The sequence below is a fragment of the Nyctibius grandis genome, chromosome 3 (genome assembly GCF_013368605.1).
Source record: "Nyctibius grandis isolate bNycGra1 chromosome 3, bNycGra1.pri, whole genome shotgun sequence".
Taxonomy (NCBI): Eukaryota; Metazoa; Chordata; class Aves; order Nyctibiiformes; family Nyctibiidae; genus Nyctibius; species Nyctibius grandis.
Genome location: NC_090660.1, coordinates 70,800,287 through 70,820,367, shown reverse-complemented (window position 1 = coordinate 70,820,367; position 20,081 = coordinate 70,800,287). Strand labels below are relative to the sequence as shown.

The window sequence follows — 20,081 nt, the reverse complement described above, 5'->3', positions numbered from 1 at the left end:
GGAAGGGTTGGAATATGTTTTTTCCAGCCTATGTTGAGCTAATATAGAGGCCCACATATCTCTAATCTGAATTCCTTTCCTTCTCGTTAATAATTGTAGTGATACTATTTGAAATATTGATGTTCCATAGAAATCCTAGTTCTTTAGTTTTGTGTTGTAGCCTTTCAGCAGCACATGTGGTAAAAGGTATTTAAAGACTTTTAAGTGGAGGAGAGCAGCCTGTAACACAGATGCAATAAAACAAGCATGCAGGAGTGTGCCGTTATATACTTTGTATGGCAAGGATGTGGTTTCACTGTGATTACTTCATGAGGAGGATGCTTGGATGGTTTCTTGCCATCATGCCATGGTTGCAGTCTTTCAATTCTGCTATTTCAGGCACTTGCCAAGGTGCTGTAAACAGAATCACTGTAAGGAACAGTTAAAAAACAAATCAAAAAAAACCCCTGTGCAAAACCACCCCTGCCCCACACGTTTCTCTTGGTAAACCTGCCACACACAGGACAGACTAAGATAACAAAGAAACCTCTAATTTCATTTTAAGGTGGAGGGACAGAATGAAATCAATATTTCCAGGTCATTTTGTTGTCCAGAAGCATACCTTTGTATTATAGCTATTGAGTAGAGTAGTGCAGTTTTGAATTTCTTGAGCCCCAGCCTAATGCTTCAAACAGAAGCTCCAGGTGCATAATTCCTACACTCTTGAGTGGTGGTCAAGTTTTTATCTTCCTATAGTCTCTCTTTTTTTTATATCTTCCTGTAGTCTCTCTGTTTCTGTGGTTCTGAAACTGAATCTTATTTACATACATATATGACTTCTTTCCACAGATCATTGTTAATGGGCATCCTTAGTTGTCCAGTAGGAAAATATATTTAATGTTTTTCTTGACTCTAGCAGAACTACTTTTAGAAATTTAAAATCTTAAAGGCTGCCTGAGTGCCAAAAGAGCTGTTCATGGTCTGCAAATATTTTTCTATACCTCCGTAAGTGTTCAAGTTCTTTCCCATCCATTGTTTCTGTGTTTGGTTTCAGCACTCCTTTTGAGTGTTTTTTTTTTTTGGTGTTGTTGAATGCGATTTAGGCCTGTTTGAACAGATCTTTAAAAATCTATAAAGTATTGTAGCTATTGAAACATGAAGTTACCACTTAATTCTGACTTGTTCTTTTAAACAACTATGCCCTTAATTATTTTACACTACCTTGCATAATGTTAATCACAGTATGATTTGGGGCTGGAACTCCAAACCTTAAAACTCGTAATGTTTTCTTTTATTTTAGAAAATCATGTTACAGAACATACAGCTGAAAGTTATATGTTGCAATGGCAGCGAGGACATATATCAAATTACCAGTATCTTCTTCATCTCAACAATCTGGCTGATAGAAGCTGCAATGATCTCTCCCAGTATCCTGTATTTCCCTGGATCATAGCAGACTACTCTAGCTCAGTGTTAGGTATGTGTATACAAAAAGGCATGTTAGTGCATCATGTCCAACCTGAAATGTCTCGGGGCGGGTTACACTGCGTAAAGTTCATGGTTACATCAAAATGAACCTGGTATTAGTGATCTTGGATGTTTTTTTCTGCACTTACCCCTCCTCTGGAGTTTAGTGGACAAAATACCTCACCTTTTTTTCTGTTAAATATTTCACTCTTCACATACAGAATATGTTCCAAGCAACTGCTTGGTCACTTTGAAAATTGGCAGTACTGAGCATTCAAAGACTTTCTGTGATTCTAGGAAGTGCAAAAGAACCAGTAAAATGACATTTTATGGAACAAGTTGGATGCATTGAAATGTATAGAATCCAGGTGTTCTTTTACAATTCTTAGCATTGCAAGTTGAAAGGAAGAGGCTAGCAAGGCTTGTGCCCAGATAGGCTCCTTGATTAAGGTCTTAGTGTAGTTTGTGTTGGAAGTGTGTCCTTTTGAGGATTGTGTCCCTCTACAAGGAGTAGAGTAGGGGAATCTCATGGTATTCGTCAGCACCCGCTCAAACACTTCAATCTGATTGTTTGGTAGGACTTAACTGTAGCCTGACAGAATAATAGGAAGATGAGACCAGCTGCCTTCGTGCCTCAGGTAGCAGGACCTGTATTGACTAGGTGATGTTAGTTGCAATAGCTGTCATGTACCTGTAACTATTAGTACTTAAGCAAGAGGTATGAGATTACATCTACTCGGAAGGAAGAAGATGAGTAGCCATTTACAGTAAAACTTTATTCTTTTGCAGTTAGGGAGCAGAGAAAATTACTGGAGGGGTTCTGTGGTGTTTTTTGTTTGTTTTGTTGCTGGGGTTTTTTTCTTTTGTTTTTAAATATTGATTAGAATACATTCCTGTCTAATAGAATGCATAGAGTCTAACTATGTTTTTTAGATCTGACAAAGGCTGAAACATTCCGTGACCTTAGTAAACCAATTGGTGCCCTGAATAAGGAACGGCTGGATAGACTATTGGTATGTACATCTTGGCTTTTATGTGCTGCACATTCTGGGCCTTGTACGTATTGGCAATAAAGGGAGCTTTGTCAAGCAAGGTTTCAGAATTATGTAGATATCTAAAACTAACTGTAAATCTTTTCAGAAGCAAACTTACCTATAAACATACCACATTTATTTTCAGCTTGATTTCATCAGTACTAATTTTAAATTATTTGAATCTGTTTCTTCTCTCTTACTACTGTTTCATATGTGTATGCTTTTAAATGTTTTACCTCACTTAAATGGATTTGGGGATTTTTTTTTTCTTTTAAACTATTGTAACTGCATTTGTATAGCAGGCACTGACATGCTATAAACATATATGGAAATATAAAACTTCAAGACTAATGGATTCAAATATGTAATGCAAAACATGTGTATGAATTAAACAAGGCAAAGTAGTAGAAATCTTCAGTACTTCCATTTAAGAAAAAATGCTGAATTTGAGCGAGAGTACTTCAAAGGGAGGAAATCTGGATCCATGGAGATCAGAGCACCAACTTGAAATTTCCACATGCAGATAACGGTGCACAAACTTTTTCAATTTCTCAAAGTAGTCAGGCATTCTTTTAATAAGCAGTCAAACACATAGTTTCAGGCTTAGAAGGTCCTCAGTTTCTTGGCTTTTAATTCTTTGTATAAAATCATTGTCTCCTATGGTAAGTTAATTATTCCAAAATCATTTGCAGAACATAACTATATTTAATGTTTTGGAACATTTATTAGTTCTTAACGAAGCATTAGAAAAAAAAACATTGCCAGACTAACTGCATTATATTGACAAAAAAGAGTAAATATTTCAAAATCGTAAAGCTTCCTAAGGTTGCAGAAGGTAAGAACATGATCAATATTATGTTTTCAATAACAGTAAATAAAGGTTTCTTTCTAAGATCTGACTGTTTCCTCAAACTGTTAGCTGCCTCATGCTCACTGCAGTAAAAGTAATTTTATTTAGATTATGAGAGGTTTTAGGGATAATGCATAGGAGCTTCAGACAGGAGGGAATCTTCCAGGTTGAATTAAGTCAGTATGTTCTTCCATACTCTCATTAGACTTCATGCGAAAGACAAGAAGGAAGTATTTGTTTGCACTCCTTTGAAGTTGAGTCACTGCAGTTACACGTGAAAGTGAGACAAGGAACAAAAAGCTGAAAACCTGATAATTCTGGATGATAAGTTGTAGTAACTTTTTTGCCTTATTGATTTACGATATGAATAAAGCTGCATGGTTTTTAGAACTTAGAGTTTGTTTTATTGTTAGAAAAAAAATATTGAGGGTGGTCCTAATCTGTGTCTTTAAAATAAAAAAAAGAGTGTGTATGTGTTCACTATTGAAGGAAAGCAGGGGTGCTGATTTTAAACAGACCTCTCTTTCTTCTTCATATGTTGCAGACACGTTATCAGGAAATGCCAGAGCCTAAGTTCATGTATGGAAGCCATTATTCATCTCCGGGTTATGTTTTGTTTTATCTCGTTAGAGTTGGTAAGACAGCTTTTATAGGCTCTCTGAGCAGACAGTTACCTCCAAAGTGGACAAGGTATGGAGCAAGCTGATGATTTTTTTCTTTCTCCTTAGCTCCAGAATACATGCTCTGTCTGCAGAATGGAAAGTTTGATCATGCTGACAGAATGTTCAACAGGTTTGTTTACATTTTGTCTATAACTAGGTTAGTTTTGTTTTGAAATATGCATCAAGGGAGTGCAAAGCCTTAAAAAATATTTTTTTAACAAATCTGTGATTAATATGTCTTATCCAGTCTTGCAGAAACCTGGAAAAACTGTTTGGATGGTGCAACAGATTTCAAAGAGGTAAATGGCTGGAAAATGATTCAAGTCCTTCTTGGTATCTGTGCTAAGCTTTGTGTTCTTGGATGTCTCCTGTTGATTTGAGAGTTTGGGGTGGAGGTGGGGTGTGTTTGCTTAGTTTTTTGTTTTGTTGTTTGTGGATTTTAGTTGTGTGGGAGTTTTTTAAGGCTATTGACTGCATTTTATGAATCTTTCAATGTTTTTTACTTCTTTCTTCTCTGTAATTCCATGATTGCTTGTCTGTGTCTGCTTTCTGGCTTTAACAGAAGTGTCACTTTGAATATGTTATTGAAATAAGTGGGAATTATCAGAGTGGATTAAGGCTGAAAAGTTGCAATTTTGTGTGTTGTCTGCTGGAATCTTGTAAGGATCTGGCTGTATTAGAACAGTACATCTGGAGAGGTTAAACTATAGAAATTTTATCTTAGTTTTTTGAGCCCTATAAACACCATAACTTGTAGAATATTTTGAGAATGATTAACTGTCAAATAGTGGTGCTGTTAAATAATGTTTCTTTGATAAAGGAATTTAATATACTGATACTTTTTTTTTAAAAAAAGTCTATAGTTAATGGTAATGGAATTAAGGTTGATTAGCCACGTGGTCTTTAAAAAATTGACTTAACCTCTGAAACTTTTGTCATCATTCTAGTTTTATTCTAGATTTTTGGCTTGACTCTTAACTGATGTCTTAAAAATAAGAAGGTAGCTATGCAATTATTGTTCTGAAGATATCCTTAGATATTGTAGATTCTTATGTCACACATTAAATGTTAAAAATATTTATGTCACTCTGAATTTAGCTCAGAGAATTGCCTTGTAGGTACTCAATAAGCCTAAAAGTAGTTGGAATGGTAATGGGAGGAAGTTTCCAGTCCCTCTTTACTGAAAGAGAAGAAAGCCTGGAAAAATTACTACCCTACTTTAGGGCTTGACATATGAACTTTGATAACTTTCAGTTTTTACTGACTATATTCTACTTAAGTGATCAAAGCTAAGCTAATCTCAAAACTTCTTTTTTTTTTCTTTTCTTTTCTTCCAGTTGATTCCAGAATTTTATGAAAATGATTCTAGTTTTCTAGTGAACAGTTTGAAGTTGGACTTGGGAAAAAGGCAGGGTGGAAAGATGGTTGAAGATGTAGAGCTTCCTCCTTGGGCATCAGGTAATAGTAGTCAAACTTACTGTATTATGAATTAATTCAAGATTATCTAGATACCTGGGATGGTGGTTCTTCTCTCAAAAACACCCATTCTATTTTCTTCTTCTGAATAAATTTTTGCTTTAAAACATTGACATAATTAATAGTTGCATTGAATTTTTACAGCAAATTTGAGATTTGTTGTGGGGTTGGGTGTTTTTTGTTTGGTTACTTTTTCAAGAAGAAAGAGGAACAGAGATGGATACCAATACTGCATGGGATATTTTCCCTTTTAATTAATGTTTCTCTTGTCAGGTCCTGATGACTTTCTTCAGAAGAGCCAAGAGGCTTTAGAAAGTCAGTATGTATCAGAACATCTTCATGAATGGATTGACATAATATTTGGCTACAAGCAGAAAGGAAGTGAAGCAATTGCAGCTCACAATGGTAAATAAACACTTTATAGAAATAGCAAAAATAACAGAGATGCTTTAATTAGGCAGGAATGGTAAATAACAGTATATCTGTAATGCTTGAATATGCAACTGTGCTTTTTTTTTTTATTTATTTGGGAGGAATATTTAATGAAGCTTAAATAAGTCATCCTTCCTTTATGAAAGGTTTGATTTCTTCTGAAACTTTCTCTGACTCTCTTAGAAATCCTAAACTTTTCTCAGGTGAGAAATCCAGGATTAAGACACAAGATCTCAAACTCCATAGTCTGCTAAAATAGCTTAGTTGCTTAAATCTAACCAAGTTGAGTGAAAATACAAATTTTTTTTATAGTAGGTATGCAAGACAAAGAAAATGAGCCTTGTATATCTACATTGTACAAATAAACTTTTTTTTCCCCAGTGTTTCACCCATTAACATATGAAGGAGGAGTGGATTTAAACAGGTAATTAACAAGAATCAGAATGTTTTTGTTAAAGCAGCTAGCTAAATTTCTCAGTATCCCTCCAGGTTCTCTGCTGGCTGTAAAAGTGCTCTGTACATGAATGGTGTAGCTCTTCCATTTTTATACTCCCAAATATGCAGAAAACCAGCATCAGGTTGTCATTTTTAGCATGCATTGAAAGATTGTTACTTGAACATTTTTTCAGTCTGGCTTTTGTGAAATTGTGTTGTTTTTTTTTTTTTTTTTTTTTTTTTTTTTTTTTTTTTTTTTAATTGATGAGCATACTGTCATCGTACATAAACAAAATTATGAAGCTGTCATATGGGCGTCCATCACATCTGTGCTAAATCAGTTCTGTAAGAATTTGTGATGGCGTATAGTGCTGTAGTAACTGCATGTGCAGGCCCATGCTTTCGGGGCAGGGGAGGAAAAGAAGTTCTCACCTACTTGTCTTAATTAAATATTTTGGTTTTGTAAAGTATTATGGACCCCAATGAAAAAGTAGCTCTGCTGACACAAATCTTGGAGTTTGGACAGACGCCAAAACAGTTGTTTACAATTCCTCATCCCCAAAGGATAATACCGAAGTTGAAAAGCTTGTCTCGAACATCTAGTCACAGTGTTTCCGTAACTGAGTCTCCAGGTAAATGTATAACAGATAAACCTACACTGTAACGGATTTGTAATTTTGAGAAGTTCTGTATCTTTCTCCCACAGGATCTCATTATACAACTCTCTTGGCCACTTTCCCTATAAGCCAACTCAAAATAAATCCATGCACTAACTGTTAAAGAAAAACTGGCAAGAACAGTTTGAAATTTGAAAATACAGGTGTTGTCCTGGATTTTTGCCTTCTGTTCCGGTGGTCTTCTCTGGGACTGTTCAGCCTCTGCATCTGAAGCTGTGGGAGGGCTATTATCCCTGGCCTTTCATGACACTTCAAAATCAAGCTGATATGACAACAGCTTCAGTGACCATATCTGCAGGCATTCTGAATGATGTAAAGATTTGTTCAGTTTTTGAATAGGGATGTCTTTGGGGTGATTGATTGGCTTGGTCTAAATAAACCCTAAGAACTTAAATTAAGCATCTGGATTTTTTTCCTTTTCCATGACGAATTAAAATCTGTAAAGAAATTACTTTATTTTCCCTACGTACGGTAGGGACAATGTTGATTGAATAACTTTCTTCAAGAAAAGAATATGTAATGCCATCACAGGCTTCCGTTCAATGCGGAACTTAGACCATTTTTCTGAAACTAAAATGCTATGGTCCTCATCATATGTATAGTGGTCTACTATAAATTGAACTGAATCTTCAGCCCAGGTATCACATGGAAAGGTTTTTCTCAGTTGTCTTCCGTTTACAAACCTTTTGATGACTTTCATTTTTAAGCAGAGAAGTGAAGATGAGTGCTACTTAGCATGGCAACCTGTAGCATCCAAATGGCAAGAGTGGCTTTGAAAGTTATATATGGTGATAATAATGTTCATATGTGTTAAATAGATATGGTGGTATGCTGCCTAAGTCATTAACTCACAGATCAACAGTTACTGTTGGGTTTGGCCTTTTTATAGTAATTGACATCTAATTGTCTCAATTTTGTTGTGTTTTTATCCTTTAACTTTTGCAACAGTGCAGTGAAATGAAGTTGTGCCATTCCTAACAGAATGCAATAGAATAATAAAAGCATATACTGTATTGTAGCAAGATGGCTTTCCTGGTGCTTTTCCATTTGGAAAGCTCTTGACATCTCAATGGAACACCAAAACATCTCTGCAGAAAAGTTTTTGGGTTTTTGGTTTTGTTTTGTTTTGTTTTTTTTCCCATTTTGGAAATGTATTCTGTAAAGTCTCCAGTTTAAAAGCCCTGGTTTTGGGAGAAAAAAATGTGTTTTTGGCTATGTAAGCCAATGCATTCAGGAAGAGATTTGGAAAAAAGGTAGTGATCTTGTCACTCTCTGCATTAGCCAAAAATTCTTACTCCTGGAGCTCTGCATGATTTCTGTACTTTCATATTTATGTTTGCAACTTCATCTACCTAGTTATTTGAAATCTATCTTTTTATTTTCTATTTGTGATGAAACTTTATTGTGGCATTTTATTGCAGTTTCTCCAAATGAAGAATCATTTGAAGATTTGACAGAAGAAAGTATAACACTTGCATGGAACAATATTGCCAAACTAAAATTAGATGAGCAATATAAAATTCACAAAGAGTAGGTACTATTCTTTTCCTTTCATGTCAAAATTATTCCATTTAATTGGGGGGGTGGGAGTATCTGTGTGTCAATCTGAATGATGGGTCAGGATTTAAGGTAAATACTTGTCATTGTGAGACAGCTCATTGATTTGATTACACAAGATGATTTTGAGTACATGATGGGTTATCAATCCAGAAAATGTATTTGTCAGCTTGTTTTTTGTTGTTGTTGTTTTTCCTTATACAGATCTAGTGCTAAGTTCATTATCATTTTAGTACCTGAAGCAGATATTGGTTACCTTTCTCTAAAACAGATAGCAGCAGCCAGATAAAGACTTCTATTTATTTATTTATTTAATAACCCCAGGAGGACCTAACTTCTTTTTCATCCCATTTGATTTGAAAGGCTAAACCCCTTAAGTTCAACTGCTGTACACATCGAGCTGCTGCTATATGAGCAGTTTGCCAAGTGTCCAGCTATAGGTTTTCAGTTAATCCAGGTACCAAACTACTGTTCTGTTGGATTCCTAGGGAGCCATGAGTCAGCAGGGGCACTTCGGGTGAACTTTGAAAATACCTAACGATGAACAACAGCAGCTATATTTTAAAGAACAGATTTTCCTTTAACCCCATGCCTTGTCCTAGGGGCTGGACTAGTAGGAGGATTTCTTACTATCTTGAATGCAACTACTTTCTTGGTGACTGCAACCCAATCTAGAAAAGAAACATTCTCTTGTCCAGAAAACAAGGTAATATTTGTAGTGAGAAAGGGCCTCTGTTACCAGATTGTTAGGGTTAGAGAAATCCTGATCCTGAAAACAGACTGGAATTTCAGCTTCTGATTCTTTTTTTTTTCACTGAAGACTGTTGAGAAAAAAATTAGAAGCAGGTCTGTATAACAGAATTTTGGCTATGCAGAATGCTCTGTGCTCCCTAACAACTAACTCCCTGACATAAGCTATATGTCTTAATTTCTAGACTATAGTGACTTTGCCAATGTCAATTTGAGGAGAAAAGACATGCAAGTTCTGATTCCTGACACTTGAGGTATTCAGTATCTGCTTGTAGGCAGGTTCCTGACTCTTTTTTTTTAGCTAATCCCAAATTGGAAGGACTGAATGTGAAACTCTCACATGGGCATGTCCTTTCTGTTGAGGATGAAGTTCTTGCAGAACAGTATGGGGAACCTGTACTGGTGTTTCACGTATTATATAAAGGTATATTTTTGTCTGTAGGCATATAACACACCACTGTGGTGCTTTCAATCTCCTTGAATGTCTTAGCTCTTATAGAGATCAAATAACAAATTTCAACTATAGTCAATTTACAGTATGGTGGTTAAGTTTCAAAACTTATGAAATCACCTATAAGCTTACTTGTATTAAACAGGGCAATTACTGGAATAGCAGTCACTTGCAATGGGTCTTCTGTTTTCACTACATCCCAGGGTAAGTATTATTGCAGAGGTATTTACTAGAACCTGCAGTGTAAATGCAGGTTAATGTTTTGTGAACAAAATAGCATGAAACTGAAATGTAGTTAAGATTGAACCCCATGAATATCTTCACTGAGAGCAAAATGAAGACAACATTAAATGGGGTATTTCTGGAATCACTGAATTCTGTTGTTTTTACAGTCATGAAGGGAGTGGCCCTAATCTTCTGCCAAATGCAAGATTCTTGTTTTGACTTCATGTTCAATCCCTTCTTGCTGTTTGAGGGAATTTCAGTATTCGTATGTGAAGACTACTTTTGGATTGTCACCTTTGCAAGCCACTTATAGAAATTAAGTTAAATGTATATTTCCTGTAGTGAAATAGCTTAAGTACATGAATTTGTTAAGTTTTAGATCATTTTGACTCAAAGATTTCAGTATTATCTGTATCTAGGCTTGGGAAGGTGATAATTTCTCCCTTTAGATACCAGAGTTCTCTTAGAGTTTGATGGGCATGGGGGAGTCCATCTGTAACTGGTGCAAAACAGGCTAGTTTCAGGCTCAAGTCACAAGCTTTGTAAAGAGTTTCTGAAAGACTATGAGAAACCTATACCTGCTTTTCATAGTAAGATATTTGAATATTCAAACAGGAGCAAAATTACTAGCTTCTATAATATAAAACAGTCCTTTTATATTCTATTTTGTCCGTTATCCCCAGATTCAACTTTGAAGATGTTTTCCAAAGAATCGAAAACAATCCAGAGAAGCGTGTCCTTTTCAAACATGGTAAGTTGCTGTCAAAATAAAAACGAGATCATTGGGAATCTTCTGAAAGCTAATTGCAGAAATGGCTCTTAGCATACATCAATGCTTCTCTTCTTCCTCTGCCTACTCAATCGTATTGTGTGTGAATAATTTAGTGGAGTGAACTGAGACCCTGTCAGGCCTCCAGGGGAGACCGAGCGCATTCTGCGAACATGGGAAGGGAGCATTAAATGGTTGCACTTTACTTTTGTGCTAGCCCTGTTCTGAGTTGCCCTGCTGTCCAGGGAAGGGCTTGTGGTAGACTAAGATAGTCTGGCATGAGGAGAGGCATCTTCCTGAACAACCTTGAACTGCCATTGCAACCAGAATCACAAAGCTTAAATTCCACCCATGTGCTCACATCCAGCATTGCCTTATTGCTCCCAAGCGTTCAAAGGCTGAGAGTCAGATGGCAGAGGAAAACCAAGCACAGGGAGTGGAATCTGTGCTGGGTGAATTTGAGCCATCCTTCCTCAATGAGCAGTGATCTCAGCAACCTCTGAACAACGTTTTTCCCCTGCTTCCAAAACAGAACTTGGAAAGGGATTCTATATTTGATTTTCTGTGCTTGAGTCCTGTGGCCAGACCTGGATCACAGAGATTCACTCCCAGTTGTCATGTTCAAAGTCCTTTATTGAGACAAGACACTAGGATATAGCAGTCTTCTCTGTACCTTCATCTCTAGGGGGAACAAAAAAAGGCAAGTGGATTGCCCAGGCAGAAGCTGTAGCATGCTCTAACAGGTCCCCCAAGTAAGCTGCAGGATCAAGACCCTATGGCCTGCCATGGCACACACTAGCAGGTGAATCTAGACACAACAATTCCTAATGCTTTAGCCAAGGCAAACTTAGGAATGTCACTTCTTGGCACTGTAAAAGGGAGCTCTTTGCTGACTCCTAGGCCAAAAGTCATTTTTTTCATGAGAAGGCCTTGTATACTTTTTTTTTTAATTCTCCTTTCTGTAGTTTTAGTGCTGATCTGTTATAGCAATGCTAGAAGCAGTAGTCTTTTTACAGCCCAGCAGCTTACTGTTTTTTAGAACAGATGTGAAACATGACCAGTAATGATATTAGTAGAAGCACTGGGCTGATTTTTTTTTTTTTTTCCTCCTTGCTGCTCCCAGTGATGGTAATGTACCTGAGCAGCTGTCTGTAAAGAATGTTTCTTGTTGAGAATAGTAGGAATTAGATAGTTACGTTTGTTTGAAAGAGCTGAGCTGATAAGTAGCTGTCACGGAGAACAAACATCAAAGGAAACCTTCATTTTTAGTTTCTGGTAGCCGTTTGCATCTAGGATCTACAACAGCTTCGAAGATGAAGAGCTGACCCAGTTTCTCCTGAGTGAGGAATTACATACCATTGTCATTGAAATACCAGCATTTTGAAAAAGGAAATCCATCAGTTCTGCATGTGTTTCAGAACTCCACTGCTACCTTTATATTTACCAAGGATTAAGTATTCTTGCTGTTCAGTGTTGAATCTGTAAGGTTTTTCTTGATTAGTGTTCATATAACACCTGTATGTTGTGTGTATAGAAGATTAAAATGCTGTGATTAAAATGCTTCTTCTTCATCAAAAGCATGTTAATGTACTTCTATTTGGTTTGGGGTAAGAAATTGAACACTGCTTTTTTTTTTTTTTTTTTTTCCTTACAGGCTTTGTCATCTTGTCTAATCTTACCAGGAGACACCACTGTCATAAGTTCTTCATGGGACAATCATATGTGCGTATTTACTTCCTATTGACTTTATTGAATTACACTGAGTGTAATTGGTCATTACATTTGTGGTTTTAGATGATGATACAGGAATTCATTGTTAAAACACAGTGTCTATATTTCTACTTTTTTTCAGTAGATTTCTGTTACAAACTGTAGAAGCAAAGTTACTTTCTTCATTTAAATTTTCTGAAGACATAATGCTTTTATAATCTTTTCCTGTTAGATATTTTTATTCGATTGCATTTGGAAGACAGCAAGACATCTTAATGGGACATGATGATGCAGTCAGTAAGATCTGTTGGCGTGATGGGCATTTATATTCTGCATCTTGGGATTCCACTGTGAAGGTTTGTATATGGATTTGTTATACTTCAATAACTAGTTATAGGTAGCACTTCCTAACATTCAGACAGTCAAATGCTTTGGAGTGGATGTACCTGTTGTACTAGAGTAATAACTTAGCTAGTACCACAGTAAGTTTATTTCTAGAATATCTTCTTTAGATTTATCTCAACTCTTGTTTCAAGGCTGAAGTGTTACTTTAAAGACATTTTATTCATTCTAACTTACCCTAAATGTGGGCGTTTTGGAGGCAAACTCAATTTGTTGAAGGAACTGGAATGTTTTGTGACCTCGACTGGTGATTCTGTGCACTGTCAGCAAGTTCGCTGATGACACAAAACTGGGAGGAGTGGCTGACACACCGGAAGGCTGCGCAGCCATTCAGAGAGACCTGGACAGGCTGGAGAGTTGGGCGGGGAGAAATTTAATAAAATATAACAAGGGCAAGTGTAGAGTCCTGCATCTGGGCAAGAACAACCCCATGTACCAGTACAAGTTGGGGGCAGACCTGTTGGAGAGCAGCGTAGGAGAAAGGGACCTGGGGGTCCTAGTGGACAGCAGGATGACCATGCGCCAGCAATGTGCCTTTGTGGCCAAGAAGGCCAATGGCATCCTGGGGTGTATTAGAAGGGGTGTGGTTAGTAGGTCAAGAGAGGTTCTCCTCCCCCTCTACTCTGCCCTGGTGAGGCCGCATCTGGAATATTGTGTCCAGTTCTGGGCCCCTCAGTTCAAGAAGGACAGGGAACTGCTAGAGGGAGTCCAGCGCAGAGCCACGAAGATGATTAAGGGAGTAGAACATCTCCCTTATGAGGAGAGGCTGAGGGAGCTGGGTCTCTTTAGCTTGGAGGAGACTGAGGGGTGACCTCATGAATGTTTATAAATATGTAAAGGGCAAGTGTCATGAGGATGGAGCCAGGCTCTTCTCAGTGACATCCCTTGACAGGACAAGGGGCAATGGGTGCAAGCTGGAACACAGGAGGTTCCGCATAAATAGGAGGAAAAACTTCTTTACAGTGAGGGTAACTGAACACTGGAACAGGCTGCCCAGAGAGGTTGTGGAGTCTCCTTCTCTGGAGACATTCAAAACCCGCCTGGACGCGTTCCTGTGTGATATGGTCTAGGTAATCCTGCTCCGGCAGGGGGATTGGACTAGATGATCTTTCGAGGTCCCTTCCAATGCCTAACATTCTGTGATTCTGTGAATAGGCTTCTCAAATGTTGACGTTTAATAGTTATGTAGCTTATATTCTTCAGCTAAGGGGACCAGGAACTTGCTAATCTAAGAGCATGCCTACAGTTAGGTGGAAAGATAATTTGGAAGTTAAAGACAGGAATGAATTTCCCAAAGCCTTCTGTGTATGGCTTTTGGTAAGTATACATTCAGTGCAGTGCCTGTACTTAGTTAGGCTTCTGTAAGCTATCTGGAATCAGTATAGTCATGTTTAATACATGGCTCTGCTTTGGGTAAACGAGTTTAGGTGCTATTTGCTGTATTATTCTGCCACGTAGGCAAGGCCCACAGTTAACACAAGCAGCCCTCCTTGTAATGTGGGAATTCAGTACTGAAGAAACTCATCCAGAGATGTACTAACACTTCCTTGAGCAAACTTAAATATCTGTGTTGTAGGTGTGGCACTGTGTTCCTGGAGAGACCTTGAGCAATAAAAAACACCACTTTGAACTGCTCGCAGAGTTAGAACACGATGTTAGTGTAAGTATGTGGATAGAGATATATTATCTCAGAATATGAAGATTAATTGCTCGTTAAAATCAAAGTCTAGATCTAGTGGTAAAGCACAAGGATTGGTTTAGGGGCCTGAGAGGGTGTGTTGTTTTGGGAAGTGTGTGTGTAGGGGTTTTTTTGTTTCATTTTGTTTTGGTGTTTTTTTGTTGGTTTTTTTTTTTGTCTGAGATGTGTCCTGGCGCCAGTGTCCCCTGCTTCCCTGGTTGAAAGGTCCACTCCTGGGGACTGAAGCAACAGTATAAACAGAGGTTTTTTTAATTGGTCTTGCTCAGCTTGTATGCACAAAGTTCTGGGGGTGACTGAGGGTTTTTTGTTAGCTTCTTTGTTTTTGAAAACAGACTAATGTTTTTCAAGTATTTTCATTGTTACAGCTTCTTCTTAATGTATCTTTGTCAAAGACAAGCAAATGAAAAAGAAATTGTCCACGTTGTTTACCATGCTATAAAATATATTACTGAATTTCACTGTAAATATATAAACACATTGTGTGCACTAAATAGTAAATGTGTAACTGCACACTCTTATTTATAGCCTCTGATGTCACTCTAGTAGGATATTTAGAATTACTGTGTTTCAAACCTTCTTAATAGTTTTTTAACAGGTCACAACATAGACATTTACTGAAACAGTTCTGATAACGTTTAAGAACTGTACCCAAGAGAATCAGAAACAACTGGTGACTAGGAAGTTCTTTAAAAGTAAATTAGAATTTCACCCTTAAGGGTAAAGTCTTGCATTTAGGCGGAGAGTTTGGGTACTAAAAGTTGTCTGAAATGTTGATTTGCATTTCTGATTCTGTCTCAAGATAGCTCACGTGAAAGAATAGGAAAATCATGGGATGTTTAACTTCCTAGGTAAATACAATCGACCTTAATGCTGCAAATACTGTACTAGCATCTGGAACCAAAGAGGGTACCATTACTGTTTGGGATGTTACTACAGCAACAGTGTTGCACCAGTTGCCATGTCATTCTGGGACCGTGTTTGGTGCTGCTTTTAGTTCTGGTACGTTGGATTTCAGTTTTTAATATGCACTGTTGGGAGTTTCAAAGGGATTCTTATTCCTGATTTCATGTCATATACCTTAGTTACTGGAATTACTACCTTAAGGGGAATGGTGGCATGTTTTGGATCGACACACATCTCCATTATAAAGAATTTATTAATTGTATACAAGGCCATACTAGACTGTAGACCGGTGATCTAGACTCTAAACCAATTTTGTTTATCATTGTTTGCTTGGAGACTTAATTTACAGTACATTAGCTATAAATAAGTAGGTCAGGCAATGTCACATCCAATATGCTGTATCACAGACTGCATTGGTAACTAGAACTGAATGTCTAAACATGCTTTTTTGATGTTGTTTTTTTGTTTGCTTTTTTTCTTTTGTACAGACAGCAGGCATCTACTCAGTGCAGGAGAGGACTGTTGTTTTAAAGTAATAGATGTACAAACTGGAATGCTTATATCTTCTGTAACTGCTGATGAGCCACAGAGGTAATCCTGAGAACATGCAGATTGTGAAGCTGCATGGCCAGCTTGGTTAACTGTGGAAATGCTTGATTCTTGGAGACAGCAGAACAGAAAGGGCAGTAATACTGGCAACTTTGTTTTATTGAATTACATTTTAAAGTGCAAAGGCTGACATTCTAGCATGTTGTGTGCATTATGATCAAGCTGTCCAAACTGGGAGAGAAACAAACAAGTATCTAAGTAAATAACTCACATTTTTTTTCAACAACTTTAACTTCCATAAAAGATGATGAGAGCTGTAGCTAAGCAGCTCTTCCAGCAGCTGAGCTACTGAAATTTCTAACAAGTAGACAGTTCTCAAACTTGAGTAACTCTGTCAATAATCTTGATATTATTTTTTTGCAATGCTTCCTTTTTGTTTTGATAATCTAGGAAGAGATTGGCTATTCTAATTAAAGTGATCACTTTTTTTTTTTTTTCCCCACAAACCAAAATGCATACAGTTCTGTATGGTTTATCAGGTAAACAGAAGGAATGCTTACTCAGTTACTGGAGTAAAAGTATAGCAGCCGTACATGGAGTACACTTGTTGGTTTCTTGTGTGTGTGTGTGTATACATAAATATTTATGTGTATGCATGTGTATATATTTCTTTTCCTTAGTTATTTCCCTGAAAGACCTTTTTGCACTTCAAGTGATTGTTTCAGGAACATGAAGTGACAGAAGTGAAAGTGGTGGTTCATGAGAGCACTTGGGTACCATACATATGTACAGCTGACTGGGTCCTCTTCTGTTATGGGAATATCGTTCATCCTTCTGCCAGGGGAAGGTCTGGCTGGGTCTATACAGTCAGAGAAGCCAGATTGGGTCATGACCCATTAAAATAATTTGGGGATAACTTTTCCAGAAAGACTGTGTTAAAAGGGGCAGAGTTTCCTTCAGCTTCGTACTTCCATTTTCAATTCTTTTTGGCTTAGTCAGTTTGGAAATGTTCGGCTCTCGTTATACAAAAGCTTGAAGTGAACTGATTTCAGAGTTAATTGCAGGTGCTTCAAGTGGGATGGAAATACCATCTTATCAGGAAGTCAGTCTGGTGAATTACTGATTTGGGACCTTCTTGGAGGAAAAGTTACTGAAAGAATCAAAGGACATACAGGTATGTGTGAACTGTTTCTATTCTCATATTGAATGGAAGATTCCTATTTTCCAGCTCTGTTAGTACTGAAAAATTTGAGAGTCATCTGCTCAGTTAGTGGACTGTTCTTGATGTTAGTGTTATCTGGAACACCAGAACTAAAAGTAGGTCCACATGAGCCTCCTAGGAAATATAAAAACAACGGAGGAATATTGCTGTTTACAAGACTGACCATAGGTAAATGACTTGGGATTTTTCTAATTCACACAACATCACAAAAGTCAGTGTTTTCCTACCTCATAGCCCTAATAAATGGTAGTATAGACTGCACTGTATACTTTGTCGAAGTCTGTCCAGGCTGTGAGTCTAACAACAAATTAAGTGAAGTTCACTAGAGAAATCATTTTGGATGGGGATTTATAGGCTTCTTAAATGTATCTGTATAGTCTTTAGTACGTTAGCCACCAGGATGTGTGAACGGGAAAAACTATCATCATCTCAGTTTTCTTCAGTTTGGATTTAAGGCTGCCTTCATGAACAGTTATTTTAAAAGCTTGTACTCTGGAACTTGACCTGTTTAGAGATCATTCTGTAGCTAGGGGAATCTTTAGAAGCGGGCTTCTAGGTGTATGCTGGAAGATGTGAATACACTTTTAATATGAGAAGTCCAAATGGCAGAGTGAAAAAAAACCTCGCTTTCTAGAGAAACCTCCTCCCCCATGAATCCTTTTGCCAGTGTGCCATCTGCATTCTACACTGCAACTGGCACTGTTTGTCTAGTACCCAGAGTGTGCTGAGGCAATGTAGCATGAGATGATTGAGTGTGAATAAGAGCAGCCACCTAGAACCCTACTAAAATTCCTCTTAGCGTATGTGGTGTCAATGTAATCCAAACTAATGATCAGATGATCCTAAACTCTCTTAAAAAGATCTGTTCCATCATCTTGAGTACCACTTTTACTTGCATTTGGATTCACTTGTTTGTTTGGTTGGTTTTTTTTCACCAGGTGCTGTAACATCCATGTGGATGAATGAACAGTGCAACAGCGTTATTACAGGAGGGGAAGACAAACAAATCATGTTCTGGAAACTGCAATACTAAGTGCCTTTCCCTCCAGACATTTAAATGAACTCTTATTTTAAACCAAACCTTTTAAAGGAACTTAACTGTGTGCAATGATGGCTGCTGAAGTTCAACCAGATAGGAAGCTTTGTTCAACTTTCTATGTTATGGTGACTTCACTGAGAGCTCTTAACTTCCATAGTGTATACATTTGTTTTTCATGGACTATCATACTGAAAATGCTTGTCTAAAGTGAAATCTGAGATGAAATTAAAGACCTATTTTTCTGTAATTAAAGAGCTCTTAACTTGCTGCCATTGTTTGATTTACATAGAATGTGTCATAGCTTGCTGTTTGAACTGGTTTCAAAGAAGCAGCATTTGCATTCTTAACTTAAGAAGTCTTTAAGGATGCTTGCGGCTTAGTGCCATGTCTCATGACATAATGTATATGTACCTCTTGTGTAGTCAACCTTTCTTCCTAGTGAAGATGCATACGATGGTAAATACTACTTCAAAGACTAAGGCGGCTGTTGTTCTGAGCAGTGGTCAGTCTGGTCTAGTATTTAGTCTCCAAATGTGGCTATTTGCAAAGGCACAGACAAGAATAAGAACATGTTCTATATTGCTTTTTCCTATTCAAATTGTCTTTGACATGGAATTTAAATACAGCATTTAAACAGAGCTACAGCTCCTAGATTTGTCCAATCCCATGTTCTCTTCGCCCAGTGCCAAAGCCGTGTTGCACTAGGCTTACTTTCGCTGTAGGCCTTAAGGATATGTTTTCCTGCAAGGAGCTGTTCTGAAGTTAAAGACTTGAAATTGTCTTTAAATGGCTTATTACAGCAACAAGCAGCTGTGATGTTGCCCCACTGTGACCCAAGATCAATATTTATTTCTCTGATGGTATTCTCTACTGCTGGTACTAAGATGCCCTGTCAATGTGCCCAGCACAAGCATTCTTCTACATTATGTTCAGTCAGTCCTTTGTCCACAGACACCTAACACCTATTTTAGGGCACGGCTGTTTCTTTAGCATTGTAAAACAATATTTTTATGGTTAGGGGCTGTTTTTTATTCCTCTTTTTATTATGCAGGAGTTTGAACTTACTTATTATTTTTCAATGAGGTAATGGCATGATGTGAAAGCAAACTGGTATTTCAGATGCATTATTCACCTGGCTTAGCAAATAATAGCTGAACTTTTATGTAATCAATGAGTGTGTGTGTGGTGAAGGTACATGTGGCAAAAAATTAAGCCATATCATGCATGCCTGCTGTTACTAGTCTTAACCTTGCAGCACGTGTGGTGTTTGCTGTTTCTTCACCTTTCGTTATATTTATTTCCCAACTGTATCTGTGTGTGGGCAAAGAAAAGATAGAAAATCACATTCTACACTTGCCTGGAAATGCCTTAGATGATTTCTGGATTACGTTAAAAGCTTTTTATGTGTTGTTCTAAACATGATGATCATTGCTTGTTTACCTCCACCCTATTGTATTTTGTCCTTGGCCCACAAGGCTTACGTCATCTGCATTACAGTACCAGCTCAAGTTTAAATGTTGCACTCTCACTTGTTTTACCTTTTAGCACATCCCATTTTTGTATTCTGTTCCTGCAACTGTGCAAGTCTGCAACTCAAGTTACACTCCCATGTGCTTGAAAAATCAAAGGAACTACCTGAGCAATAGTAAACCACACACCTTCACAGCTGCTTTCTTGATGCAGTCTTACCTAAATTTTGGGCACACCTGTGCCCTTTGCCCCTAGCAAGCCTCCTACTGATCTACAGCAGAGGAAAATGAACCTGAGGTTTGTGACCCCTGAATTGACTTAAG

General features: G+C 37.5%; 1 protein-coding gene across 2 annotated transcripts in view; it reads left to right on the top strand.

Moving 5' to 3' along the window:
- Positions 1 to 19,803, top strand: part of NSMAF (neutral sphingomyelinase activation associated factor) — a 40,639-nt gene extending 20,836 nt beyond the window's left edge. For both annotated transcript variants that reach the window (XM_068397047.1, XM_068397048.1), the window contains 19 exons: positions 1,280 to 1,456; positions 2,380 to 2,459; positions 3,875 to 3,965; positions 4,059 to 4,122; positions 4,240 to 4,291; positions 5,330 to 5,450; positions 5,742 to 5,873; positions 6,282 to 6,324; positions 6,804 to 6,967; positions 8,434 to 8,542; positions 9,916 to 9,974; positions 10,679 to 10,746; positions 12,419 to 12,486; positions 12,707 to 12,830; positions 14,453 to 14,536; positions 15,424 to 15,574; positions 15,967 to 16,069; positions 17,092 to 17,201; positions 18,188 to 19,803. In XM_068397047.1, coding sequence (XP_068253148.1) covers positions 1,280 to 1,456; positions 2,380 to 2,459; positions 3,875 to 3,965; positions 4,059 to 4,122; positions 4,240 to 4,291; positions 5,330 to 5,450; positions 5,742 to 5,873; positions 6,282 to 6,324; positions 6,804 to 6,967; positions 8,434 to 8,542; positions 9,916 to 9,974; positions 10,679 to 10,746; positions 12,419 to 12,486; positions 12,707 to 12,830; positions 14,453 to 14,536; positions 15,424 to 15,574; positions 15,967 to 16,069; positions 17,092 to 17,201; positions 18,188 to 18,282 — 1,895 coding nt within the window. In that variant the 3' untranslated portion in view covers positions 18,283 to 19,803. The remainder of the gene's footprint in view (positions 1 to 1,279; positions 1,457 to 2,379; positions 2,460 to 3,874; positions 3,966 to 4,058; positions 4,123 to 4,239; positions 4,292 to 5,329; positions 5,451 to 5,741; positions 5,874 to 6,281; positions 6,325 to 6,803; positions 6,968 to 8,433; positions 8,543 to 9,915; positions 9,975 to 10,678; positions 10,747 to 12,418; positions 12,487 to 12,706; positions 12,831 to 14,452; positions 14,537 to 15,423; positions 15,575 to 15,966; positions 16,070 to 17,091; positions 17,202 to 18,187) is intronic.
- The last annotated feature ends 278 nt before the right edge of the window (positions 19,804 to 20,081 follow it).